The 26,843-nt window shown below is 42.3% G+C and overlaps 1 protein-coding gene across 1 annotated transcript in view; it reads right to left on the reverse strand.

Annotated features, from left to right (window-relative positions):
* Positions 1 to 26,843, reverse strand: part of LOC149866530 (potassium voltage-gated channel subfamily KQT member 1-like) — an 808,906-nt gene that overhangs the window by 741,024 nt on the left and 41,039 nt on the right. Inside the window, exon 2 of the mRNA XM_090043848.1 lies at positions 15,561 to 15,651. Coding sequence (XP_089899974.1) covers positions 15,561 to 15,651 — 91 coding nt within the window. The remainder of the gene's footprint in view (positions 1 to 15,560; positions 15,652 to 26,843) is intronic.

Raw genomic sequence — 26,843 nt, forward strand, 5'->3', positions numbered from 1 at the left:
CTGTACGTCTATAAAAGGGACTCCCCAACAATGCCAGAACCCAGCCATCATGGAGGTTAAGTTAGAGTGGAGAGGATGGAAAAACAAGGACATTAATAAAGTACAAAAATTTTTGAAACATCTGCAAAAGGGCTTATGTTGACAGGGGCATCTATACCTGAATGTGCACTTAAATTTATACTAGAAACTAAGAGCCAGGCCCTGTTCAGAAATCTGCATGGGGACTTGGGAAGGCCGGACTTGTAAATCCTGGGACCTGTCTAAACTACACAGACTAAACAGACAAAAGGTAAACTGGTGACCACAAACCAGCCTCCTTTCCCCATTAGCCCCAAAACCAACCACAAGACAGGGAGGATAAAAAGCAAAATGATGGACACTTCGTAATCTCAGGGTTCAGCAATTAAAAGAGACTGAACAGATGAAGAGGTCCTCTACCCCCCACAGAACGTCTCTTAAAAAAGGACTAGCAAGGAGGAAACTGATTTTGAGTGACTGTCAAGAACATCAATCACAAACACTAAAGGAACCACTATCGACTCCATTTCTATTTCATAAATAAAGCAGTGGAAGACTATCTGTATTCAGCCTCTAACAACTATGCTACAAAACAGTTTCAAAGGGAAGCGAACAGTGGCCAAGGGGAACAAACATCCAGAACTTGAGCAGAGATTACAAGTTTATGCTGTATTTCCTCCAGGAAAAGGACATGAATGATGATGGCTGGTGGGATGGGTAAAGACAAAAACTCGAGCCTAAACAGGTGGATAACTTGCAGCGTAGACACACGCCTAGCCTGCACTCCCCCAGTGCAATTTTCTGTTTGCGGAAAGCTTTTTGTTGCACTATACAGCCTGGCTGGAGTTATACATGGCAACAAAACACATACCCCAAAGAGCTCCTAATTTAAAGAGAAAAATACACACATATCAGAAGATTTAAAGAATAAAAACTTTGAGCCAGATTCTTTTCTATCTACTAGTTATCTAAATACAATTCTACTCCACTTTAAGTCCCTGAAAAAACAGTTAATGTAAAAGGTGGGCATATTTTTTGTGATTCAACTGTTTTTTGCATTCAACCTTAAAGGCAAGGTGATGATATATGTTACAAAAGTAGATGCATTAATAGATTTTGAAAACTTGAGCAGGATAGAATAGAATCACTGTAGAACAGATCCAAACCTCATTAAAGGCCCCTCTACACATGCAGGTAAATGCATGATTGAAACCAACAGGTGATCCACACAATTATGCCTCCTGCCATTCTACAGACATGCACAGCAGGAGATGCAATTGTGGGACTGCACATCAGATCCAAACACACTATTTCTAGTGCAGGGGGAGCCCGATCCTTGGCTCCCTGTGCACTGGCAAGAAGCAGGCTCCCATCACTGGCAGCCCCTCTTTGCTGAGGGGACACCCAGCCATGAGGACTGTGCACAGCTGGGACCAAGAGACTCAGTCCCAGGTGCACATGAGATGGAGCTGGGGCCAAGGGCCCCATCAATTGCGGGGCTTTTGGTTCTATTTTTGAGTGAGGCTCAGTCAGGACTGAGCACCCCACCAGTTGTAGAACTCTAGATCATGACTCTGGGATGTGCAGCTGGGACCAAAAGCCCCATGTGGGCAGAGCGTTTCAAGCACCCCTGAGTCTTGGGGATCATGGCAGCCACAATACCCAGGGCTTGGGGGTTTCACACTGAACTAGGTGCACCCCTGCAGCTGGAAGCCCCATCAACTGATGGGGCTTCCAGTTGCAGAGGATACCCTGCTACATGTGCAAATTAACACTCAATTGCAACCAATTGCGTCCAGTTCTGGGCGCCACACTTCAAGAGGGACGTGGACGATATGGAAAGAGTCCAGAGGAGGGCCACTCGTATGATCAGGGGTCAGCAGGGCAGGCCTTATGAGGAGAGGCTACGGGACCTGAACCTGTTTAGCCTCCACAAGAGAACGTTAAGGGGGGACCTTGTGGCCTGCTACAAACTGGTCAGGGGGGATCAGCAGGTATTGGGGGAGTCCCTGTTCCCCCGTGTGCTGCCAGGAGTGACCAGGAATAACGGTCACAAGCTGGCGGAGGGTAGGTTTAGATTAGATATTAGGAGGCGCTACTTCACAGTCAGGGCGGCTAGGGCCTGGAACCAGCTTCCAGGGGAAGTGGTGCAGGCTCCTAGCCTGGGGATTTTTAAAAGGAAGTTAGATGAGCACCTTGCCGGGGTCATCTGACCCCAGTGCTCTTTCCTGCCAAGGCAGGGGGTCGGACTAGATGATCTACCTAGGTCCCTTCCGACTCTAGCTACTATGAAACTATGAAACCAGCTATAAAAGTTAGTAGACATTTGAGGTCTAACTTTACAAGCTGATTGGATTTGATTTTTTTTTTTTTTTTTTTTTTAATTGTGCAATAGGTACTTTACATGTGTAGCAGCTCAATAGGTAGGAATCTATGCAAATCACACAGGAAGTGCCCCCCACAATAGTTTCTTTAATATTTTTCATTTTGCTGCCCACCCCCCAAACCCTGACTGGCAGAGGGGCCCCACCAGCCAGGCGGTTTGCTGCTGATTGCCAGGGAAGTGGAAACTGTAGTTTTAAATATGCTGCAGTTTTTCCCTCCTCACCAGTCAGCAGCAAGCAGAGGGGCCATTAGAGCCCATCTGCCAATCAGTGGTGGGGAGGCAAAACTCACGGCATATTTAAAACCATGTTTTTTACTTCCCTGGCAATTAATGGCAAACAGTGTTATTGGTGGGGCCCCTTCACCAGTCAGGGGTGGGAAGGGCAAGCAGCGAAATGAAAAACATTAAGAGGAACTGCTGGGGGGAGGGGGGGAGCACTTCCTGCACAATTTATGGAGATCCCTACTAATAGGTGGAATAGCATCTGGCCCTTAAAACATTTTAATTATCATGGCAGCATAATTGCTAAATAAGGGGCAGGAGGTAGTATTCATGATTGTTATTCAAGAAGTCGTATCAAACAAAAAGCAAAATTATACAGGTGCAGGAAAATTATTCCAGATAGACATAGGGGACAAGAAAAGAGAAGGAAGATAAAGACTAGGGTGCACAGACTAGTCTCACTGCAATGCTTCATAGGGGCAAGATAGTGTCTGATGCAACAGATGCAGGAAGTAGAGCTTTGCAGGCAAAGACATTGACTTTGCATGTGATAGAAGAAACAGGGATTTGAAGAGGAACATTCCTTTGATTTTACATAAATCCAGCACACATGCACACATTTTGGTAACAAATAGGCCTCCACATCCAACTCCTGCAGAGTAGTCTTCTCCTGGAAAATGCTCCCCATCGTTTCTTAGCAGGAGTCTGAAAGAAATAGACTCATCCATACTGCATAACAAATCAACCACTGTTGCCATGGTGGCTACTTTTGCTCTCTGCCATAAAAGCAATGCCCCAGGCTACTGACACTCCTCGCCACCAGTCCAAGCCTTAGCTTCTGAATAGAAGCATTTGTTTCACTGTCTTCCTTACAAAACTGCAAACATAATAAGATGCATAGAACATTGGTACAGCAAGTTCAAGGTGAAAAGCATTTAATTGAAAATGGACTATTTTGAAAACAAAGGACTTAAAAAAAAAAAGTTGGGGGGGCATTTTCTTATGTAATAGATTCTGGCAAGTATTCAGAGACATAAAACTAGCCACAGCAAAATGTAAGAGACCAATGTGTAAAACCTACCATGTATCCCACTGAAGGCAGACATTTTTTGTGACTGCTCTCCCTTAAAGATGAATGTCACAGGCCAGTACAGATGAACCAATTAAATCTGATAAGCAAGAACTTTCTTTCCTCCTCCCTCATGCACACCTCCCCTCCCCCACCTCCAGCCCTCAAACATTTTCACCGCTTTGGTTCAATTTCAGCTTTATAGTCTTGATCAGAAAACATTACACAGATTTGTATTAATATAGCAAAAGCATAACAAGAACCAACAGCTAGAAGTTGAAAATAAACCAATTCAAACTAGAAACAAGTTCAGCTGTAGTTCAAGCAAAAGTTACATTTAGGGAAGTCTTATGGCATGTGTCATGCAAGCAGTAAAAATAAAATCATTGTAATTTCTGGCTCTGTTACCCATGAAAATCTGGTTAGCTCTCTTTCATCTATTAGTCTACATTTTTTGTAGACTCAAACTTCCAGAAGTTTGATGGGATCAACATCATAGCTAATCCTTGGCTCCAAAATAGTTTTCTGCCTTAAACCTGAGCCAAAGCAAACAATAACAGAGTTAACAAAAATCTATTCTTGTGATGCTTCCACTCTGATTTTGGAGGTTCAAGAGTCCACATAATTAGATAAGCACCTGGACTTTCTGCTGCCTGTCTAAACCAAACTGAATCCTAACCCTCTTGTAATTCCTTCGTCATTTATTATACTTTTTGCACCCATTCATCATCACCATTAATTATGCAAGCGTCACTGCTCTCATATGTTCTGATTTGCTAAACAGAGTACAAACAAACCAAACAACCAACCAACATAGGAGGTCATACAAATTCTTCCAGACTGATTACAAAATTAGATATAGTCTCAAGAGAGCTCACAAGAAATTCTTAACAGCAAAAATAAATAAATAAATAAATAAATAAATAAAAAATCACATGAAGCATCATGGTTTTTTTTTTTTTTGTTGTTTTTTTGTTTTTTAAAGCTTAAAAGAGATGACACCTCCCTCAACTGGCAGCATATGGAAGCTCAAGACAGGCAAATCTCACTAGTCCCAGGACCACAGAAATAAATTCTGTTACCACACTGTTGATTAGATTGATTGAAAATTATGGCATGTCCATTCCCTGAAAACCACAAAGAGGAGAAATCTACTCCAAGTCCAAGCAAATACCACAAACGGGGCAATTTACAACATTTGAAGAGCAATACCAAATCAGCCCACATGCTGAAATAGTTTAAAGTGACAGTTTTCATTACAGATCTAAAGCTGGGATGTCAAGTTTAAAATCCGACTTTGAAAGGCTTCCTTTATGAGCAATTTGACACACACTGTCAACAGTGCAAGAACAAAATTTTTCCTAAGAGTATTGTTCAAAGCGTTATCACTCTTTTTATTTTAGATACCTGACATGTAATGCCCTCCATTTTTTTTTTTTTTTTTTTAAAGTCTGTTTTGCCAAAACACTTTACTTTCAAAATGGTTCTTCATTTTCCCTTTTGGTACATTTGTGATTAATTTGGTTGTTGGTGGGTTTCAGAAAAAGAGAATAAGACCCCTAAGTTTTTATAGATGAATGAGTTTTCTATTATTCCTTCTAAAAGAACTAAAAGGGCAAAATATTAAATCAGTGCACATGCCCTGTTATTGCTATTCACAACAAACCAAGTTTGTCCATGGTAAAAGTCTGTTAAGAAGTGATATTATCTCCAGAACAAAGTCTAGCCCAGACTTGTGATTCTCTCTTTTAGAGAAAACCTGTGTAAGTTTAACAGCAATGTAAGCTTAACATTTCTAAGTCCTAAAACCTTAAAAAGCTTCTAACAGATTGTTAGGAGAAAGGCCTTAACTAGGTTTCAAAAACTAACACTTGCTAAAACCAAAACTAAATCATGCGAAGCAGATACACTTGCAAGTGGGCAACTCAGCAAGAACTGTAGTTCAAGGCTGCAGTGCAAAAATCCCGAAGTGGATGCAGTTTCGATATTCTATTACTTGGCTTTAAAAATTAATCAAAAAGCTTATTTAAAAAGGTAAAAATAAATAAATAAAATCATTCCTAAAAGACGTGTGCATATTCGTATTCCCTATGTAAGCTGTATCTTGTCTAAAATTAGCCTAGTCTATCATCAAACCACTAAGGCTGTGCGAAACGGCACCGTTCCGCTTTGACTTGCATTGTGACAGAAAAGTGTTTTGTTTTGAAATTTGTTTATATTCGAAACGGGTGTTCTGTTGCCCATAGGCTATAATGGGGAAGCTCAAAACAGCCTATAACTTTGTCATTTCTGGCCTGATTTGGATGAAACATACATGACTGGTAGCCCCTTCTGAGGCCCGCCAAGTTTCAAGGAGGTAGATGCAGGGGTTTGGGGGAAAACTGTACCTCAAGCTGCAGACAACCAAAACTTGTGACATGGGTAACACTGTGTGTGTTAAGATGCAGCAGGGTGAAAGCTGCAGGCCTGCTAGCTCCTGCTGAGGGCACAAAGCCTGCCAGCTGCCAAGGAGATCGGTGCAGGGCTTCTGGGGCCCTGCACCTCTGACTGCTGACAGGCAAAACTTGTGACATGGGTGGGTGACACAGACAGAGAGACAGAGAGACAGAGAGACAGAGAGACAGAGAGACAGAGAGACAGAGAGACAGAGAGACAGAGAGACAGAGAGACAGAGAGACAGAGAGACAGAGAGACAGAGAGACAGAGAGACAGAGAGACAGAGAGACAGAGAGACAGAGAGACAGAGAGACAGAGAGACAGAGAAGGTGTGTCCTCATTCAACTGACACCAAAAGCAGAAAGCAGGGCAGTTCAAACAATTGTGCCTTTTATGCAGTTTTTCCATCCCTCCCCCAGAGCACTGGGATTGGAAGAGACCTCAGGAAAGGATGAAAGTCACCAGCCAGCTACACAGTCAATAACGAAAGCACACCCCCCTCTTCCCCCTTACTTTAGTTTGTTTCCCTGCAGGCAAGCCCAGCTTGAGCTTTGAAACTCAAAATGTTTTGAAAATTGTGTCGTTTCATTTCAAAGCTGTTTTGAAGCTCTGTTTCGTTTCAATTTTGCTGTTTTGAGCACGAAACGAATCAAAACGAAACTGCCAGCAAAATTTCACACAGCCCTACAAACCACTACATAGAGGCAATCTTGCAAACTTTACCCTAGTTTTTTTTCCAATCTGTTTTCCTTGAATTTTCCAAAATAGATCATACTTTATGTCATCATCTTACCTGATCACTTATTTTGCCTGTTCTTCTCTGAACAAAACTATAGTCAAGCAAATACAAGTAACTCTATCCAATACCATTATTAAACATCCTACAGTACTACAGGGGGCGAGTTGCCTTCCCAGCCTTCATGTTGAATACTAATGCTTGCTGTGTCCAGGAGCCTCCATACAAAAAAGTCAGCTCAAACCCTGGCTTGGAAATGCCAGGAAGGACCATCTTTCCAAGTCATAACAGAGCATCAGTGCCAAGGAAATCTCTGCTGGGTTGCTGCTGCATTCTCCAGGGTACAGGCATCTTAAGAAATGTGGGAAATGAATGGGAGCATAGACAACATAGATATAAACTGGACACTCCCTTTTCTTCCCCCTAAAAGAAAGGCTGATGTTGTCACTAGCTCATGAAAGCTAGTTTCTGCAAAAGAATCCCTTGGAGCCTGGTTGAATGAGAAGAGGTTCCTGTGATGTTCCATAAGAAACTGAAGAGGGCTCTCCAAGTTACATTTGAGTAACAGCAGTGATATTTTGCTGGTTTTGCACAATGTACAGGGTCAGCATCTACTACTGCAGTGGCCCTGAGGTCCCTGCCCAAAGCAGGAACTGAATGCGCAACCAAGACAAGGCAGCAGCAAAAGAGCAGCAAGGAGATACTTGTTGTTCCAGTGGCCTTCTCAAAGAAGGGAAGTAGCAAAGGAGGTATGCTACAGCAGGATGGAGTTCCACCAGGCATCCAGTGCTAGCTCCATTGGGGAGGATGGCTCAGGCCAAGCATGCAGCTAACTCCCAGGCACTCCAAAACATGAGGGTTACAAAAGGAGGCTGTTAGCATGGCGTCATAGAACCCTGCCTTTCAAGGTAGTAACTCCTCCAGAAACAAATAAATCTTTATCTGGTCTCCCTCCGAAAGGCTCCATGAAACTAGTCATGGCATTGCTTCCAAAGGGCCAAGACTTTGGGTTTCAAGACCCTAGGTTCTCCTTTGTCCCTAGCTTCCTAAAGCACCCTGCCTCAAAGAAGGCCTTCTTTTTTCAACTCCCAGGAAGAGAGGTGGGTTGCCTCTTCAAAGAGGGGGGTGGAAGGGTATCACAGTGCTAACATGCCAAGCTACAGCAAACAGCTCCACTTCAAACCAAACAGCCAGTATTGTGTCACCACAGTTTCCCTTGTCCTCCTTCAAACTCCTCCTATCTCTCTCAGAGCATCCTTTTCTTCTCCTCAGGCCACATTAGCAACAAAACCACAGGCCAAATCAGCCTGCAGAGTGATGTCATCCAACCCACTGGGCTCTCCAGGGGTCCAAAAATTTGCCAGTGGGGGAGCAGCATCAGTGCTAATTGCCATTTCCCTGCTGCCAAATTTTTGGACTCATAGCGAGTCACCATGGGCAGATAGAGAGTGCCCTTGCACAGGCCTGGGCAGTGCAATGCCTGGTTTGGGCAGCATAGGGCATGATCCAGCCCATGGACTGGCCTTATGTCACTCACCCAGCCCAGGGGATCATAAGGTTGAGCAGCACTGATCTACAGTAGCAAGTGCTCACATCAAGCCCTCCAAAATATTCTTCACAGGCCCAGGCCAGAATTCAGGGTCTTCGGTCATACCTAGCAAGACAGACTATGAAGCTGCTACTGAAGGACCTACATGTGTGGAAAGGGATACACAGAAGTTTCTCATTTCTCTTCAACTGCTGTGTGAGGATGATTTTGAAGCAACATTGCTTTCTACCTCATGCCCAAGCTTTCCTATGTAGGGTCAAGGTAGGCCTTGGCCTCACAAACATTTACTTTTTTAGATCCCACCATATCCAAAAGCTAAAATGACTATGCTATGAGTTGTGGTATACAGGGAAAAGGATGCCATGTGCATGCTATCAGTGGTCCTTATGCAGTTTGGAAGCTTCATATGGACAAATCTACCAATGGCTCCCCAAAGACTAAGGTAAGAAAACATGGTTTAACACCTTCCCCCATACCCTCCAGATGGCACAACACTCTTCTTAGACAGTCATTTCAACCATGGATGTGCCCATTCTGAACTGAATAGGCATGGACTGGAGGTTGTCAGAGTTTCCAGTTTCTAAATGATTAATTGCCACGTCATTCAGTTCACCAGCATCCTCACACTGGTGATCTGTTTCTTAAGCAACAGATTTGGTTCCAGGAAGATATCATTCAATATCTCCCTGGAGTTCTTCTCACACTGGGCAGCATCCCACAGCTTTAGCACAAATCGTCAGAATGTTAATCTCTCTCTGGCCCAGATCTCCAATAGATGGTCCACAGATCATTCCATAGAAATCCCTTCTCCGTGGAATCTCCTATTTCTTCCTCTTTAGACTCACACAGCACAGAACACAGCCCTCTGAAGGAACTTTCCTACACTAGGATCACTGACTCCCTGAGCTGCCATAGTATGGTAAAGCAAATGGCACAGCTGCTTGAATAGTGTAGCAAGCTTGGCCATGTAAGTGAAGCACCACCACCACCACAAGGACTTGACAGCATTGTTTGTTAAATGTCTAAAACATTAGTAGGTAGGTACCCCTTCGTTGCTGCTGTAGCAAAAAAAAAAAAAATTAAATTAAAAGCTAACTGGCTTTTTGGAAGCATTCATAGCCAGAAGTAAAGGCCAGAACAGAAGCCTGGGGCACAAATCCCCACAGAGCAATAAAGTATCTATTCTGGAAGGTTCCAGGAAAAAATATTGAGGTGGAAAGGTATGCTGAGACCCCTAGCATTTAGAGACAACACAGCCTCTGTAAAAGCTAATAGAGTTTCAGTGAAAGGGGACTGAACATCTACTTTTAAAATTATTGCATCATAGAAATGCTTTCAGTTGAAGCTTTTCTAATATCTGCCCATACCCTGCAATTCAGGGGTGGCCAGCCTATAGCAGGAGTACCACAAATGGTAATGGGCAGCCTCTATGCACAGCACAGAGCAAACTAGACAGGAGGCAGGCAGCACAAATGTCACATAGGGCAGGGACTAGAAATCAGAGCAGCACTTCAAACAGGGAAATTATATTGGAGTGGCAATCAAGGAGAGCATGGGGCTGAATTTGTAGCCCATCTGCCAAAATGTTTGGCCCCCATTGCTTTAGTGCATCAGAAGTTAATGGGTTCTCCATCTCAGAGGGAGCCCATGTGTAGGGACCTACTTAAATTTATAATTTTGTAAAAACCATGAAAATTGGACATTGTCCATGAAATATATAAATAAATAAAATACTAAAAGTAAAAATGTGCTGGCTCCCCCATGGGAGCCCACAGTCTTCATAGCTTCGGCAGCCTGGCCTTGTATCCCACCAGGGAGATGCAGGGGGAGGAGACACCAGTGTGAAGGGGAGCAGTCAACATCATGGTACCCCCCCCACCCTTTACCACCGATTAGCAGAGGGCTACCCATTGCATGGCCCACCCCCTCTGCCAATTAGTGGCAAGGGTCAGAGATGCACAACTTCAGCCCTCAGCCAATCAGCAGTGATGGGTGGGGCCAGCCTATCAGCTCACTGCAAAAAAGGCTGCAAAAAAAACTCAGCTCTGATTGCACTATGAATAACCTGTGAAAATCCCTTTCCTCCCCATGATTTAGGTAGATCCCTTCCCACAAGCCCACATACCACTGCTAATATTGGAACAAAACAGAAAGGATTAACATGGCACTGCACAAGGAGGACAAATTTCATGAAGTAGTCTATATTAAGTGTGGGATTTGATAGGTCTTCAAATAATGAAGGGTGGTTAAAAAGATTATGATGACAGAACCTGTGACCACAGGACAAGGAATAATGGCCTCCAAATGGAGCAGGGGAAGTGTCATAGATTTCATAGACACTAGGGCTGGAAGGGACCTCAGAAAATCATCGAGTCCAGCCCCCTGCCCCAGGGGCAGGAAGTCACTTGGGGTCGTAGATCCTAGCAAGATAAGCTTCCAATTTACGCTTGAAAGTGTTCAATGTAAAAGTGTGCCACTTCTAATGGCAGGCTGTTCCAGACCTTGGGGGCTGGAACAGTAAGGAAATTCCTCCTTATGTCCAGCCTGAAATGGTCTTGCAGTAGTTTATAACCATTCAATCTCATCATCCCTTGGGGCACTCTGGTGAACAAACATTCCCCCAGATACTGGTGTTCCTTCACAAGGTCAGCATTAATGGAGGGCAGGGGATCTCCCTCACCTCGGACTGCCCTGTCCCGTGGTAGGCAAGGACGTCCCATGGGACTGATGAAAGACCGACGCAAAGTACCCATTTAATAGGTTGGCTATTTCCTGGGCGTCAGTTGTCAGTTGCCCCATCTGGTTCAGCAGGAGCCCAGTGTTGCCCTTGCTTTTCCTCTGGCTCCCCACATATCTGAAAAAGGACTTTTTATTGTCCGTGATGCTTGAAGCTAGTTGGAGTTCACTTGCAGCCTTGGCTTTCCTGGTTTGCTCCTTGCAGGACCAGACCAGTGCAGAATAATCCTCTTTGGAGGTGAATCCCACCCTCCAACCTTTGTAGGCCTTTCTTTTTAGCCTCAGGAAGTCTGCTAGATTTCTGGAGAGCCAGGGGGTCTTCTGTGCCCTCTTGCTTCTTTTCCTCCGAGATGGAATAGCCTTAGCTTGTACATTGAGGATCGCTCCCTTGAGGAGCCACCACTCTTCTTGAACTCCCCTCCCCCTGGGGAGGTGGTTTCTTAGGGCCTCACTGACAAGCCTCCTGAGCTTGTCAAAGTCGGCTTTCCTGAAGTCAGGGACTTCCATGTTGCTGACTGACTTGCCAGCTTTACAGCGGATGGTGAAGGTGATCAGCTCGTGATCACCATCAAATCACTAGGTCACCGATTAAGTCATCCCCAGTAGCCAGTACCAGGTCGAGCAGCACTTCACCTCTCATTGGCCCATAGACTTCTTGAGCCAGGCAGAGGTCATCCACGCACAATAGGAAGCTTTGCGACCGCTCGGATTTTGCCAAGTGATCCTCCCATGAGATGTCCGGGTAATTGAAGTCACCCATGACAACCATGGTCCTGGAACATGCAGCCTCAGCCAGTTCCCAGGCAAACTCCTTGTCAAGCTCTTGACTTTGGGTGGGAGATCTGTATCACTGCTTTAAGATACAACTCAACATTGCTTACTATTATAGGAGCATAAGAAGTTTGCATTGGACTGATAAAAGATGCTTTTTCTTTGACACTGAGCAAGACCAAGCAATATTCACTAGTTGATTAGTGAAATGCTTAAGATATGATTAGTCACATACTTAAAAATAACCAGGAATCCTAATGATGGTTTTTGCCCATCACATGCAGAGGCTACATATACTAATGCAATTTAAGCTACCATGAATTAAATGAGTACCTAAGCTTTTATTCCAAAAATACACTACATTGGGAAACAGCCATTGAAACAAACAAATCAAAATTCAACTGTCGTGATATGCAATACCGTTGTCCTCAAAAAAGATTTGAGTTGCTACATTCTGTATGTTTTGAGCTAGGTATTATTGTAGTGTAGGGCTGTGCGAGGCTTCAGACCCAGAGAAGCTTTGGATACTTTGGCATCCAAAGCAGCACGTCCAGATCGAAGTGCTGGCTTCATTAGGCTTTCCAAAGCTCTGAACTGCTTTGGAGTCACCTCAGAGATCTGGCCATAGGGTGCAATGGGGAAATCAATGAAATATCTATAGCTTCATTGTTTTCTGTCTGATTTGGATGAAACATGCAGGGGTGGTAGCCTCTGCTGTGAGCATGAAGCCTGCCAAGTATCAAGAAGGTCAGTGCAGGGGTTTGAGGGGGAACTACACCCCCAAATTCTTGAAAGCAAAACTCAGGTCACATGTATGTGTTACATCACAGTGGGATTAAAATTGCAGGGGTAGTAGCACCTGGTGAGGCCACAAAACCTGCCAGGTTTCAAGAAGATAAGTGCAGGGATTTGGTGGGAACTGCACCTCAAGCTGCAGATAAGCAAGACTCGTCATGTGGCTGACACTGTGTTAAGGCACATCAGGGTGAAAGCTGCAGGCCTGCTAGCCCCTGCTGAGGCCATGATGCCTGCCAGCTGTCAAGGAGATAGGTGCAGGGCTTCTGGGGCCCTGCACCCCTAGCTGTTAGGTGTTAGTGAGTTAACAAGCAACACCTACAAAATCACAGACTAAGGAGAGAAAATAAATCAATACAGACAATCAAGTGCCCCAAGACAGAGACAGTCAGTTGCACAAGCACCCATGTCATGAGTTTTGCCCATCGGCAGCCAGAAGTGCAGGGCCCAGAACCCAGAACTCCCCCACACTTATCTCTTTGAAACCTGGCAGGAGTTGTGGCTGCAGCAGGGGCTACCATCCCTGCAACTTTCACCCTGCTGCACCTTAAGACACAGCATCACCCATGTCACGAGTTTTGCTTGTCCGCAGCTTGAAGAGCAGTTCCCCCCAAACCCCTGCACTTATATCCTTGAAACTTGGCAGGCTTTGTGGCCTGAGCACAGGCCACCACCCCAGCAGTTTTCAGTCCACTGCAACTTAACACACACAGGGTTATCTAGGTCACAATTTTTGCCTGTAAGCAGCTTAAGGTGCAGTTCCCCCCAAACCCCCGCACCTACCCTCTTGAAACTTGGCAGGCTTTGTGACCTCACCAGGTGCTACCACCCCTGCAGTTTTCACCCCACTGTGGCTTAACACATACATGTGACATGAGTTTTGCTTTCAAGAATTTGAAGTGCAGTTTCCCCCAAACTCCTGCACCTACCTTCTTGAAGTTTGGCAGGTTTCATGCTCTCAAAAGAGGCTACCACCCTCATTTCATCCACATAAGAAAAAAAACAATGAAGTAATAGATATTTCATTGATTCCCCATTATACCCTATGGCCAGATCTCTGGAGCTGCTTCAGCCAGATCGAAGTGGGAGCCTGGTCTGGAGCTCCAGATCAGATCCCTGGCATCCAAAGCAGCCAGGTCCAAAGCTGGATCAAATAGGTGCCTACTTGTACAATCCTATTGTAGTGCAGTGCACACTACTACAGTAAAAACCTTCTCATTAAATAGTCCCACTTCATTTTTATTGTTACTTTTATTTAGGCCATGTGAAAAGGGACCTTTTCTTGAATCCTTACACCCACTTTTTGCCATGGTACTTCTCACCACTTCAAAATAAAACTATTAAAAAAAAAACCTTGCAAATTGGTTTGGGTGGGCAATTGTGTGCATGCTAGTCACCTTTGATTTTAGAGCCCTAAAGTGGATTACATGCCATATGAACTGGTAACAGGTTATGGAAACTCTTGGCCATTAAAATCTAGACCAAGGCTGATAATAAATAGGATGACCATATGGGACAGTGTGAAATCTGGGACACTGCCTCTCCCCTACCTTGATTCTGTAGACAGAGGCACTACTGGTATTACTATTCAGGCAGCTAAGGAGTCAATGGCCCATTAATGACCCATTGTTTTCTTCAAAGGTGTTAACAATCCTCTTTTTAATGGTCATTCCACCAACCAAGTTAACCTATTAGGGCAATTCTGCTGTCTGATAGGTCTTCCTATTTCATAGTTCCTGCCACTCCACTTCCCTGCCCCATGGCCTATGCCTGGGACACTCATTTTAATTTTCACTGGCCAGCCAGGACCAGCTTCCAAAATCCAGAACTGTCCCAGCTAATCTAGGATTTATGGTCACCCTAATAGTAAATGAACTTTGTTACCATCTGATAAGAAGGGAGTATGACTTTATTTATTTAATTTATTTATTGTTGTAATAAAAAATGCTTCTTAAGAAAAGCTCAAGATGCAAGCAAGCATGTCTTTAAAATAAGATAAAATAATCCACTGCCAATTTGCACTCAGGTTTAACACCACACACACAAAACTGGTTTTCCTGGAGTTAGGACACTCCATTCTACCTAAAGAACCTAAAGAAGGGCACTTTGTGCTTGAAATCTCATTTTACATGTCTTCCAACTATACAGTGGATCTAATAAAAGATATTACTAAAGAAGTCCTGCTTCTCCATTCGGTATTGCATTCACTGACATGCTTTAACTCAGCCAAACATTAGGAATTCAGTATAGGAATTATTCAGTGAGACTTTGCATCTTATATCAAGCAAGTCAAGAGAGGATCATCACAGCTCCTCCTGACCTTCAGGAGGAAAAATAAATAAATAAATACACTCCTTTATAAACCTAGTACCGTGGTTCTCAAACTTTTTTTTGCAGGCCACTTGAAAATTGCTGAGGGTCTCAGCTGACCACTTAAACTTTTTTTGTTCTACAAATCAAAGCACACAACTCATTTTAATATCAGTTGTCTTACCTTACAAATACAGATATTCTCAGTTGTTCCACAACCTTTCTATGGACCACCTGAATGGAGCTCATGGACCAGTGGTGGTCTACAGACCACAGTTTGAGAACCTCTGACCTAGGAGACTGAGTAGATTCATTGAATAGCAAAGTAAGCTTATACATTCTATTAGTTTTCCACAAATGAAATGAACTAGTGTGTTAAATCTATACTGGTGGTACACCTTGTTAGTCAGATTTATTCATTGCCCTTCTTAGACCCTGGCTTTCAGTTTACAGAAGACAAAGCAAGCAAACAACCTCAATGATGCCATCAGTACATTTTTTTAAATAAAATAAAATAAAATAATTCACTTACCATCCAGAAAAGGGTCCCAGTGGCAAATTCTGAATAATGTTCTATAGTAGACAGCACACTAAAAATCAAACAAATCAGCACCAGTAGAAATCTGTAACAAGAAACAATGTGCCAAGATAATGCTATAGGGTTGATTTAAATCCAGTCCTGTACTATTCTCCTCTTCCCCCCAACACACACCTTTATACTGATCAAAAATGCTTTTCTATCATATACGTAAGTAGAAAAATGGTCTGAAGTTGAATTTATTATTCCTTTCAACATTTGAAATTCCCATTGAGATCAAAAAGGACATTAAAACAATAAGTAAGCAATGAAAGATCAACTTTTTAATCCAAAAAACAGAGTAATACTGGGTTCAGTTAAATCATTCTTTAAAATTCACATTAGTAACTATTTCATCCAAACAATTTCCATAGTTAATGACAGACGGACAGACACTTTCCTATTGTTTTAACAGCAATGGGAAACTTTAAAATATTGGTTTATTCATTCTACTGGGATAAAATATTCCATTAGCAGTATCTTCAGTAATTATTTGCATGGAAAACAACCCTTTAAGTAATGGAAGTTGTTTATGGCTAATAATATTGATATTAGAACACTACAGAGAATTGTTTCTATAACTGTCAATCAAGCAGGAAAAGTAAAGTCACCCAACAAGACATCTACCAAAAATGTTTAGAGAACCAGCATTTTAAAGTGGGAGAGAATATTTTGTGATTAAATATTTGTGAGTCAGCCGAAAAAGGGCTTCAATGAATACAATGCCTTGTCAGCTAGCAGTGGCACAAACAGGAACAGCAGTTTGTGTAAGAACCCTTAGGCCTTAGCCAAAGTGCTCATGGGGCATGTTGTCATAATGGTTTATAAAGACCTCCATGACCCTCAAGAAACACAGGGAGGAATTATACAGATGGTTCTACATATTTCAGAGAATGCAAGTTCCTTACAGTTAAGTACTGCAGAAACATGTCCCATGACTCAAGATTCCTCCTCATTCTGTTCCTCTCATTTCACATCAAGAATCCCATCTAAACTCCCAACAAGGTGCCAAAGCCATTTCACAAAAAGGAGACAGCCTTGCATATAATCATCTGCCAAGCTCTCCCTCCTTTCCCATCCTCTGTGTATTACAGAACAAATCAATTAAATGCTTTGAAGCTCCACTTTGAGTTAGCCAGTACTCTTAGATAAAACTAACCTATCTCTGGGGAGAGAGGGATTGAGAGTTCAGCTGGCAGCATTACTTAAAAAGTCAGGGGGGGGAAAAAAAAAGTATCAGCAAATATACAAATGAAACATTTCAATGGCATTAACAACTCTTAGCTGTATCACATATATACATTGCATTCTTCATTTCTTCTCAAATGGGTACCTTAATTTGTTACCACTTGTGTCTTTAAAGACATAACAAAGTACATAAGAACTACAAATATCTGAATTACTATTAGTTTAGAAAACATAATGCAAGAATGTCTTAATACAAGAAGAAATTGGGCTTTGGATAAAAATCAATCAAAAACACCTACAGTGTTAAGAGGTTTAAATCTTGACAACAGCATCATTTTTTCAGGACAACAATAAACTAAACCTCTTTTGCCTTATGTGAGGAGAACAATATGCTGTCCTAACCTTTGCCATGCCCCAGAAGGTTTCTCAGTCCCCAAAATATTCTCTGCCAATTTGTCTTTTCTGTACAAGTGCCAAGGTCATTTTCCAGTTTGCTCTACTCAGCAGGTGGTACTGCTAACAGTTATGCAAAGCTAACAGGAAGAATTACAGGAAGAATGCAATATTAAATCAGAAGCTGGACACTAGAAATTATAATTCAACTGAAATTGAAAGAGCTTACATCTTTAAAAAAATAAAATAAAAAATCCCAGCCACCTCAAATCCCAGCTTCTTTGCATGGTCTAATTACTAGCATACATACATTAATCATGTTATCACATGATCATATGCTGCGCTGACTGTTCAAACATTTTACAAATGTCCTTCTTAACAACATTGCAAGGCATCTTTTTAAAAACAAAATGGGGAAAAAAAATTTAGGATTGTCTGGTCTCCAACTAGATTTAGAATATTAAAAGGAAGGGGACAGAACTGTGATTTGTGTTCCAGCAGAGCAGAAGCTCACTAGCATATTCAATTCTCTCAGCCATAGATAGCATTTTAGTTCAATTGCTGACAAAAAAAATCAAGGCCTCATGCAATATTTGTTGAAATAAATTTGCCACACAGAAGAAGGAAGGAAGACAAAGAAATTTTGTTCTGCAGAATTCTTTAAAAGCTTTAAATGTCATAAATATTTCTGTCACCAATACCTTGCTAAGAAAATTCAGCTAGTCTCATCTCTTCTCTCAGTGGGGCTAGAAATAGATATCACCCAATGAAGCAGAACAGGATCCATCTTTGATACATCCTGGCATGGTTGACCTGCTTCATCAGGGGAGAACACATACTGCCTGTTATCCCCACCTGTTGATCTTGCAGGGCAATGGACAACATGTTCCCTGCTTGCAGAGATGTGCCCCCAGCAATCCCCAAAGTTCCTGCAAAGTGCATGAACTTCTTTCTAGAAACAGGGAAAGCTGGGACACTTCAGCTGGAAGCTACTTGGTGACCTGGAGCCACCAATCAGTCAGTGGGCATGTATCAAAAGCAGGGAAAGCTGGGCAGGTGCTCCCTGGGCTTGAAGGGCCTGATCCTGTGTAGGAATTCCTGTGGTGTGCAGGACTAAGCCTCTCAAGTCCAGGGAGCACTTACCCAGGGCTACAAGAAAACATGGGAAGCTCTTGGCTGCTTTTATTTTCTTACTGTAAAGCAGCTCAATTAAATTACTACCTTTTGTCATAGCCACATTGTGGTGTAACAAAAGATAGACACCTATTCACTGTCACTTTGTCTCATCACGAAATATTTTGTGACAACACAAAAGCAATGAAAGGCAATGTATTTTTCTACCTAAGTTCACCAAGTATTAGGACAACACACACAAAATGATTCTCAGTGGACACAGAAATAATTTCTAACGCTAACTGATCTTGGGCCCTTTGGGCCATGGCTAAAGAGGCTTACATTTGAAGACCAATCAAAGAAAAGAAAAGAAAAGCAACCATAACCTACAACTGTGAGCTTTCTTTTGTGAGAACTGGCTTGTATCAATTTACAATTTCACACCTACTACTAGAGGTGAAAGCTTAGAATCATAGCAAATTAGGGTTAAAGGGACTTCATGTCCAGCTCCCTGATCAAAGCAGGACCATCCCCAACAATCTATACAGTAATCATACCAGCCAAGGCTTTGTCTGCCCAGGCCTTTAAAACCTCTAAGGATGGAGACTCCACAACCTCTCTGGATAGCCTGTTCCAGTGCTTTACTAGCCTCCTAGTAAGAAAGTATTTCCTAATATCTAATTTAACCTTCCCTTACCGCAACTTGAAACCATTGCTTCTTGTTCTGTCATCTGCCACCATTGAGAACAGTTTAATAACAGCCTTCAACTACCTAAAATCTCCCTCTGGTCTTCTCTTCTCCAGACTAAATAAGCTCAGTTCCTTCAGCCTCTTTCCAGTCACAGGTCCCCAGCCCTCTAACCATTTTTGTTGCCCTTTACTGGGCTCTCCGATTTGTCCATGTCCTTTCTGTAGTGGGGGGGGGCCAAAATTGGGCATAGTGGTCCAGATACAGCTTCCCCAGTGCTGAAGAGCTAGCCAAAAACAGCTCAATAGCTATTTTTCCTGAAAAATAGAAGGTGGCCAATGGAACTTATGACAATCATGGGTAAAGGATTCCAAACAGTGTAAGAGTCCCTCAAATCAGTTTACATTTATGTTGGGTCGTCCTATTCAGGCACTGTCTTCATCCTATGTCCTTTGCCACCAGACAACTGCCTAGCAGAGGATCTAGTCCAGGTGAAATTAGCCAATGTAACATGTAAAACTCCTCTACATCATAATTTAAAGTTGGCAATAAGTTAATGGTTTACAAAGGCACATGCTGACAGAACCAGAATGCACACAACCCAGTACCATATACGTCTCAGATTCAGACTGGACTGAACCCTATATTAATGTTTTCTATACCAATTAAGGGTTGACATAAGAATGACTTAGTACAATTTACAGAACGCTAGTATCTAGTAAAAGCCCTTGAGCAGTCATGCAATTATGTTTTTCAGTTGCTACAAATAAAGTAAAATGCATACATTTTGCCCACACATCACACACCCATGGTTCTTCAAGGCAGAGTCTTTAGAAACAAACATTTGAATTGAACTACATTTTCTAAGTGGAAAACCATTCTGGCAAAAATAAAAATAAAATCCATTGCTATTTGTTAATTTGTACGCAAGTCATTTCTCAAGAATCTGCTAACAGGAAGAGAATATTTGATTTAGATCAGCAAATGAACTGGCTCCACTCTTTCAGCTTCACTAACTCTGGAACTTGATATTTTAAAGTTCCATGCAATGACACTTTCACATACTTTCAAGGATCTGAATGTTCCAGGGATAATAACTATGACAGTCACTTATAAACAAACTTTTAAAAAGGTAGTGAGGCATAGGTCTGGATAGGAATGATCCTGCATCAGGCAGGATATAGGACTAGATGACCTTTGGAGGTCTCTTCCAGCTTTACATCTCTATACTTCCATGAATTTAATCTGTTAAAAAGTTGCTTAGCATAACAGTCAATATTTTAAAAGAACTTTCCCCGTCCCCCCAAAACAACTAAAAACAGGTATATACTGTACAGTTGTTCTCCAGATCCAACTTCACATGATCAGATAAAGAGGGTCCATGCGAACTTGGACCCTTCCCATCTTTCTTTTATCTCTCCTTTTTTAGACCAGAATGGAGCATGGTACTCCCAAGCCCTGCGAAATGTTTTGGTACGTATCTGTGTACACATTTTAATAATCCTGGCTCGAAGAATGACAGCAGTATCAAGTTATTTTGTTTGTAAAATTCAATCTTAACTATACATGAAACTGTTTTGTGGGTCCTACACCTCAGGAAGACAAATCAATGGGTGACACCTGGCTAGATTGCAGCACTATGAAGAAAGTTCTGCAAGTCTTGGCAGATCACAGACTCAGTACAAGTCTGCAGTGTGATGCAGCTGCACTAAAGGCAAATGCAGTTTTGGGATGCAGTAATAAGAAATGTTAGGTGCAAGAAACAGAAGTCAACTGTGCCTCTCTACTCAGCAATGGTTAGGCCTCATCTGGAGTATTGCATAAGTTTTGGGTTCCACATTTTAAAAAGGATGTGGAGAAATTAAAGAGGGTCCAGAGGTGGGCATTAAATACAAATCAAGGGCTGGGAAAACAAGTCATACAAGGAAAGGCTGTGAAGGTGCTAAGCACGATCAGCTTGCGGAAAAGGTGCATTAAAAATGGACAGGATAGCAGTCTTCAAATACTGAAAGGGATGCCATAAAAAAAAGGGGAGAACACCTTTTCTGTCTTGCCGCAGAGAACAGGACATGGACTAATGGCTTGAAGTTGCAGCAAACTAGGTTTATATTGGATATCAGGAAAAGCATCTTCCCTGTTAGAACAGTGAGGCAGTGGAATAGGCTGCCTAGGGAAGCTGTAGACTCTCCATCAATGGAGGTGTTCAAAAAGAGGTTGGATAGTCACTGGTCAAGGGTGATCTAGGGATATCTGCTTATGTTCTACTCTAGGTATTTCTCATGCTTCTGGGCTCTGCTGGTTGCTTCATGGGGCTGAGAGGGAATTCTACTTTCCCCCATTCCCCTCCCACATTTTGCTGCTATGTGTTAGGTTTTTTTAAGCTTTCTTCAGAAGCACTGGGTATTGGCTGCAGCCAAGGCTGGGGATTTTGACTGGAGCATTCCAATGCTGGAGGTTTCTGGCTAAAGGATCTTCCCTCTGCTCAGGTTCCAACCATTTGCCGTGCTTGAGGTCTGGAAAGAATTTTACCCCATGGATCAGACCGGGATAGACTCTGGCATTTTTTGCTGGTCTCTGCAGCAAGGGAAAAATGTAAGAGCATTGCTCGAGCATGCAGGGATGAAGTCAGGAAGGCCAAAGCACAGATGGAGTTGCAGCTAGCAAGAGATGTGAAGGGTAACAAGAAGGGTTTCTACAAGTATGTCAGTATCAAGAGGATGATCATGGAAAGTGTGGGTCCATGACTAAATGGGGGAGGCAACCTTATGATACAATGCAGAAAAAGCTGAAGTGCTCAATGCCTTTTGTGCCTCAGTCTTCATAGGCAGTCAGCTCCCAAACTACTGCAGACAGCACAGTTTGGGGAGGAGCTGAGCAGCCAACAGTAATGAAAGAACAAGTTAGGGACCATTTAGAAAAGCTGGATATGTACAAACCATAGAGCAAGATGGGATGCACCCGAGGGTGCTGAGGGAGCTGGCTGACGTGATTGCAAAAACACTAACCATCATCTTTGAAAACTCATGGTGATCAGGAGAGGTCCTGAATGATTGGAAGAGGGCAAACATAGTACCCATATTTAGGAAAGGGAAAAGGAGGATCCAGGGAACTACAGACCAGTCAGCCTCAGCTCAGTTCCTGGAAAAATCATACAGCAGATCCTCAAGGAATCTATTTCTAACTACTCGGAGAAGAAAAAGGCAATTAGGAATAGTCAGTATGGATTCACCAGGGGCAAGTCATGCTTGACTAACCTAATTGCTTTTTGTGACTAGGTGACTGGCTTTGTGGGTGCAGGGAGACCAGTGAAATGTCATGTACATTGATTTTAGCAAGGCTTTTGATATAGTCTCACAGGCAAGTTAAGGAAGTATGGGCTTGATGTCTAGTTGGCAGCTAGTATCAAGTGGAGTGCTCCAGGGGTTGGTTTTCTTCAATGCCTTCTTCAGTGATGTGATGACACCAAGCTGGGGGAGTAGTAGATACACTGAAGGGTAGGGCTAGGATTTAGAGTGACCTAGACAAATTGGAGGATTGGGCCAAAAGAAATCTCATGAAGGTTCAACAAGGACAAGTCCAAAGTCTTGCACTTGAGATGAAATAATTCCATGAACCATTACAGGCTGGGGGCTGACTGGATGGGCAGCAGCTCTGCAGAAAAGGGCTTGGGGATTACAGTTCACAGTAAGCTGAATATATGAGCCAACAGTGTGCCCTTGTTGCCAAGAAGGCCAACAGCATACTGGACTGCATTGGTAGGTGTTGCCAGCTGGTCAAGGGAAGCGATTATTCTCCTTTATTCAGCACTGGTAAAGGCACATCTGGATTACTGTGTTCAGTTTTGGTGCCCCCACTACAGAAAAGATGTGGAGAAATTGGAGAGAATTCAGTGGAGGGTGATAAATATGGTGAAAGAGCTGGGGGATAAGACTAATGAAAAAAAAGACTGAGAGAACTGGGCTCATTTAGTCTAGAGAAGAGGGGACTTAATAGCAGCCTTCAGCTACCTGAAGGGGGGTTTCAAAGAGGATGTAGCTAGACTGTTCTCAGGTGGTGGCAGATGCCAGAACAAGGAGCAACAGTCTCAAGTTGCAGCAAGGAAGTTTAAGTTAGATGTTAGGAAGAATTTTCTCACTAGGAAGGTAGTAAAACACTAGAACAGGTTACCCAGAGAGGTTGCAGAGCCTTCATCCTTGGAGGTTTTCAAGACCTGGCTAGTCAAAACTTGGCTGGGATGATCTGGTTGGGGATCATCCTGCTTTGAGCAGGGGGTTGACTAGATGACCTCCTGAGGTCTCTTTCAACCCTAATTTTCTATGATTTCTAATGGATGTGGCCCTCTTCTTGGGATCTGAAGTGTATTTTTAAGAACCTTCACAACAGCAGGATGTTAGCCACCACAGGTTTAGGTGTTAGGTCTTGTGTTGCATTAGGGTTGACTCTGCAGTTTTACTAAGAAGTTAGACAATGGCTTTGTATAGGAATTATCCTCTCTCAGGCAGGGGGTTGGACTAGATGATCTACAGAGGTCCCTTCCAGCCCTACTTCTCTATGATTATTCATACTGGCCAAGATATCACAAATCAACCAACTGAACTTTTCCTTTAACAGCTCTTCTAGGAGTTCCTGAAGACTAGCCAGCAATAGCCCAGTGAAATGTTTCTATTCCCTTTTGAACTGAACTGGAGTCAGGGGAAACATATCAAGCAAGTGGTTATACAGCAGCTCTACATAGCATATGGTCCTATGCATGCTCTCACTTAAAAAGAGAGAATCCAAGGGAAACAGGTAAGTAGCAGACATGTTGTTGGGAAAAAAAATGGTGTTTCATGGATCTGTATCAGGGGATTTTCCCAGGTTGTATATCAGGTTTGTCAAATCACAATAGAAATCTATAAGATGAATGAAAAATGAAGTAGAATGCAAATGCAGTAAAGTCATGCTCCTTATGGCTGTACAGCTAGAGACCATTAACTGTAATCTTAAAATTGGATCTGATTTCTAATCATAAAATCACAGTACAAGGTTGGAATAATATTATAAAAACGTGTTGACAAAAAGTAATTATTTCATTTTTACACTTAAGATATTTTACCTTCCCTTCACCCCCTCTTTTCCTATATCTGCTTTTCGATGTCAAACTAGCTGCATATTGAAATATTTGTAAATACCACAGAAGCCTGTGCAGATGTAAAAGCTTGGCAACATTGAGTTTGGAACCTACCACTTGTTTTAACTTCCTGGTAGATGTTGTTAGGAAGACCATAGAAATAGCATGGCATGATGCAGGTGCTAGAAAATTAATCCAAGGTAGCATTTGGTATCTTATGTCAAGGGGGCAAATATGCTTAGTACACAGGGTATGAAAGATAATAGTCCATATCTTTAGTTGGCATATATCAGCCCAGTTTCATTGATCATCAATAACGCCACACCTGCAGAAAAAGAGTGGCCTTACTCTACAGACTAACAGCTATCTTTAAAAATACTAAAAAAAAGATAACTATTAGGAAATCTAGTTTGCTTAGTTGTTTCATGACCTTGCATTGTAGCACAAATTCAGAATACAAATTGCTTTGATAAAATATATAGTGAACAGTATATCTTGGCCATCCACTATTTGCAAAAGATGGGAACCTAATCAAGTTATATGTTGGCTCTTTAATAATTATAAAGCACCACAGTTAGCACAGCTTAGGGTAAGTGTTGGAACCATTTGAATTAAAGTCAGGTTTGTGGCTAATTATAAATCCTAAATAACCTAAGGTTTGGGCCAAAGTATACCACATAATACTTGTAGAATGAGGAAAAATTTCAGCTGGATACATCAGGACAACACAACAAGATTTTGCAGTTTTAACAAAGGCAAACATTTATGGCCCCTAATAACTCAGGTTCTCCACATCTGAGGATCCTTATGTTCAAATTACTTTACAATTAAAGACATTGGTGCAATGTTACAGCTGTTATTCATCAACTACAGTGCTAAGTAGGTCCAGCTTAGTAGCAACACAGCCATGGTCATTTCACTTTGCTGTTTTTAGGAAAGGTTACAAACAGCAGCAGGGTCAGGAACAAGAGTTTCATCATAGCCTCAACATTTTTTTTTTTTAAAAGTACACACACACACACGTTTAAAGATGAGTAGACTGTTACACACTGCTTGCAATAGTCAGAAAGCTGTTACAGCAGGAAAAAGTAGCAGAAGTATAAATATTTTTAAGCAAGCCCCTATTTCTACTTTAAATATAAGTAGTAAATTTACCACCAAAATGTTTAGGAGAAGGGGACTGAAACTATTTTCCAGGTCTGCACAATTTTAGCAAATATTCTAAGCAAAAGCAAAGGCAGTGGGTGTGGGAGGAGCTTTGAAACTGTAGAAACCTTTAAAACGTTCTAAATAAATATTCTTGTCTTAAAAATGGTAAAGTGTTTCAGAGGCATTTTTAACAATGAAATTGACCTTTATAAGCGTGAAGTTTCTTTTAGCAAGTTAGAAATAAAAAAACATTTTTTTAAAAGTGAAATAACCCAAGAGCTAAATAAAACAAAACATTTAAAATAAAATGAAGTTTGAGTCGACATAAAAATGGAACTGGATTTTCTATTTCATGGGAAGCCTGAATTAGTTCTTTCAGTTTATCCATGAAAGAATCCTTTCCCCTACCCTTATTTTTTTTTCCCCACTTGCCACAAAACTAAACTAAAATATCCATTATTCACCTAGCTCTAGTTCAAAGGCAGGAAAGGAACAGAAGTTGCACTTCCTTTCAGTAGCTGTGAATCACATGAACCTTCAAGTTTATTCATTTTCTAACTTATAGATGATACATGAAATATTGAGTTCCCAGTCTAGAAGCAAGAAGCACACTAATGGAAATGAAATGTTTTTGAACTTCACATTGTTTAGCTCAGGGGTGCTCAGCTTCCAGCTCATGGAGCCACTACATTAGGCCAGAGGAGTTAGGGGTGGGGGAGCTGTGGCCACCCCCCCGCCCCAGTGCTAAAATTCCCACACACTCTTTTCCAGCACAGCTAGATCTGGGCCAGGCCAGGCCCCCTTCTCCCCACAGGGCTGAATGAGGGCTAGGCCACACCCTCTTCCCTTCTGCAGGGCTGGATCAGAGTTGGGCTGCCCCACCCCACCACAGCTTCCTTCACATGGCAAGGCCCCATCCAACCACACCCACCTCAGGCAGTGAATCAGAGCCACTGGCCACATCCAGCCCATGGACGGACTGGGCACTGTCCATCTGGCCTGCCAAAGGGGAAAAAAAATATATACATCGAGCACCAATGGTTTAGTTGCTTAGGTTAATAATATCTTTGGGTGGCATCTGGCCAGCCTACTAGGAAAGTTTTAAACTAGGTCTATGGGGAATGGCAAATAAAACCCTCCAACAGAGTACATGATCCAGAGGGGAAAGGCCTAGAAAAAGCTCATCTCTGGAAAGGCCCAAAGGACAGTAACAAGTGGTGCAAAACGGAAACAAATAGGTCAGAACACAAAATATGGCCAGCATATGTATACAAAGTGTTAGAAGTTTAGGAAACAAATATATGATGAACTGGTAATCACAGCTTGTGAAAAGAACTATAATCTGATCGGTACTGCAGAGACCTATTGGCACAACTTTTATGGCTGGAATGTCAACACCAGAAGGCCACGCTATTTCAGAAGGACCAGGTTGGAAGAAGAGGTGGCAGTACTGCCTTATGTCAAAAACACATTACACTTGTTCCCTGCATCAGGGAGAAAGAAGACAGCAGTTCAGAACGCATTTGGGTGAAAATATACAGTACTGATAAAATGGTGGGAAGTCAAAGAAAAAAAAAGAAAAAAAGTAGATGAAGCA

Source organism: Crocodylus siamensis, chromosome 4, assembly GCF_052110815.1.
Source record: "Crocodylus siamensis isolate JL-2025a chromosome 4, ASM5211081v1, whole genome shotgun sequence".
In the NCBI taxonomy this organism is placed as follows: Eukaryota; Metazoa; Chordata; order Crocodylia; family Crocodylidae; genus Crocodylus; species Crocodylus siamensis.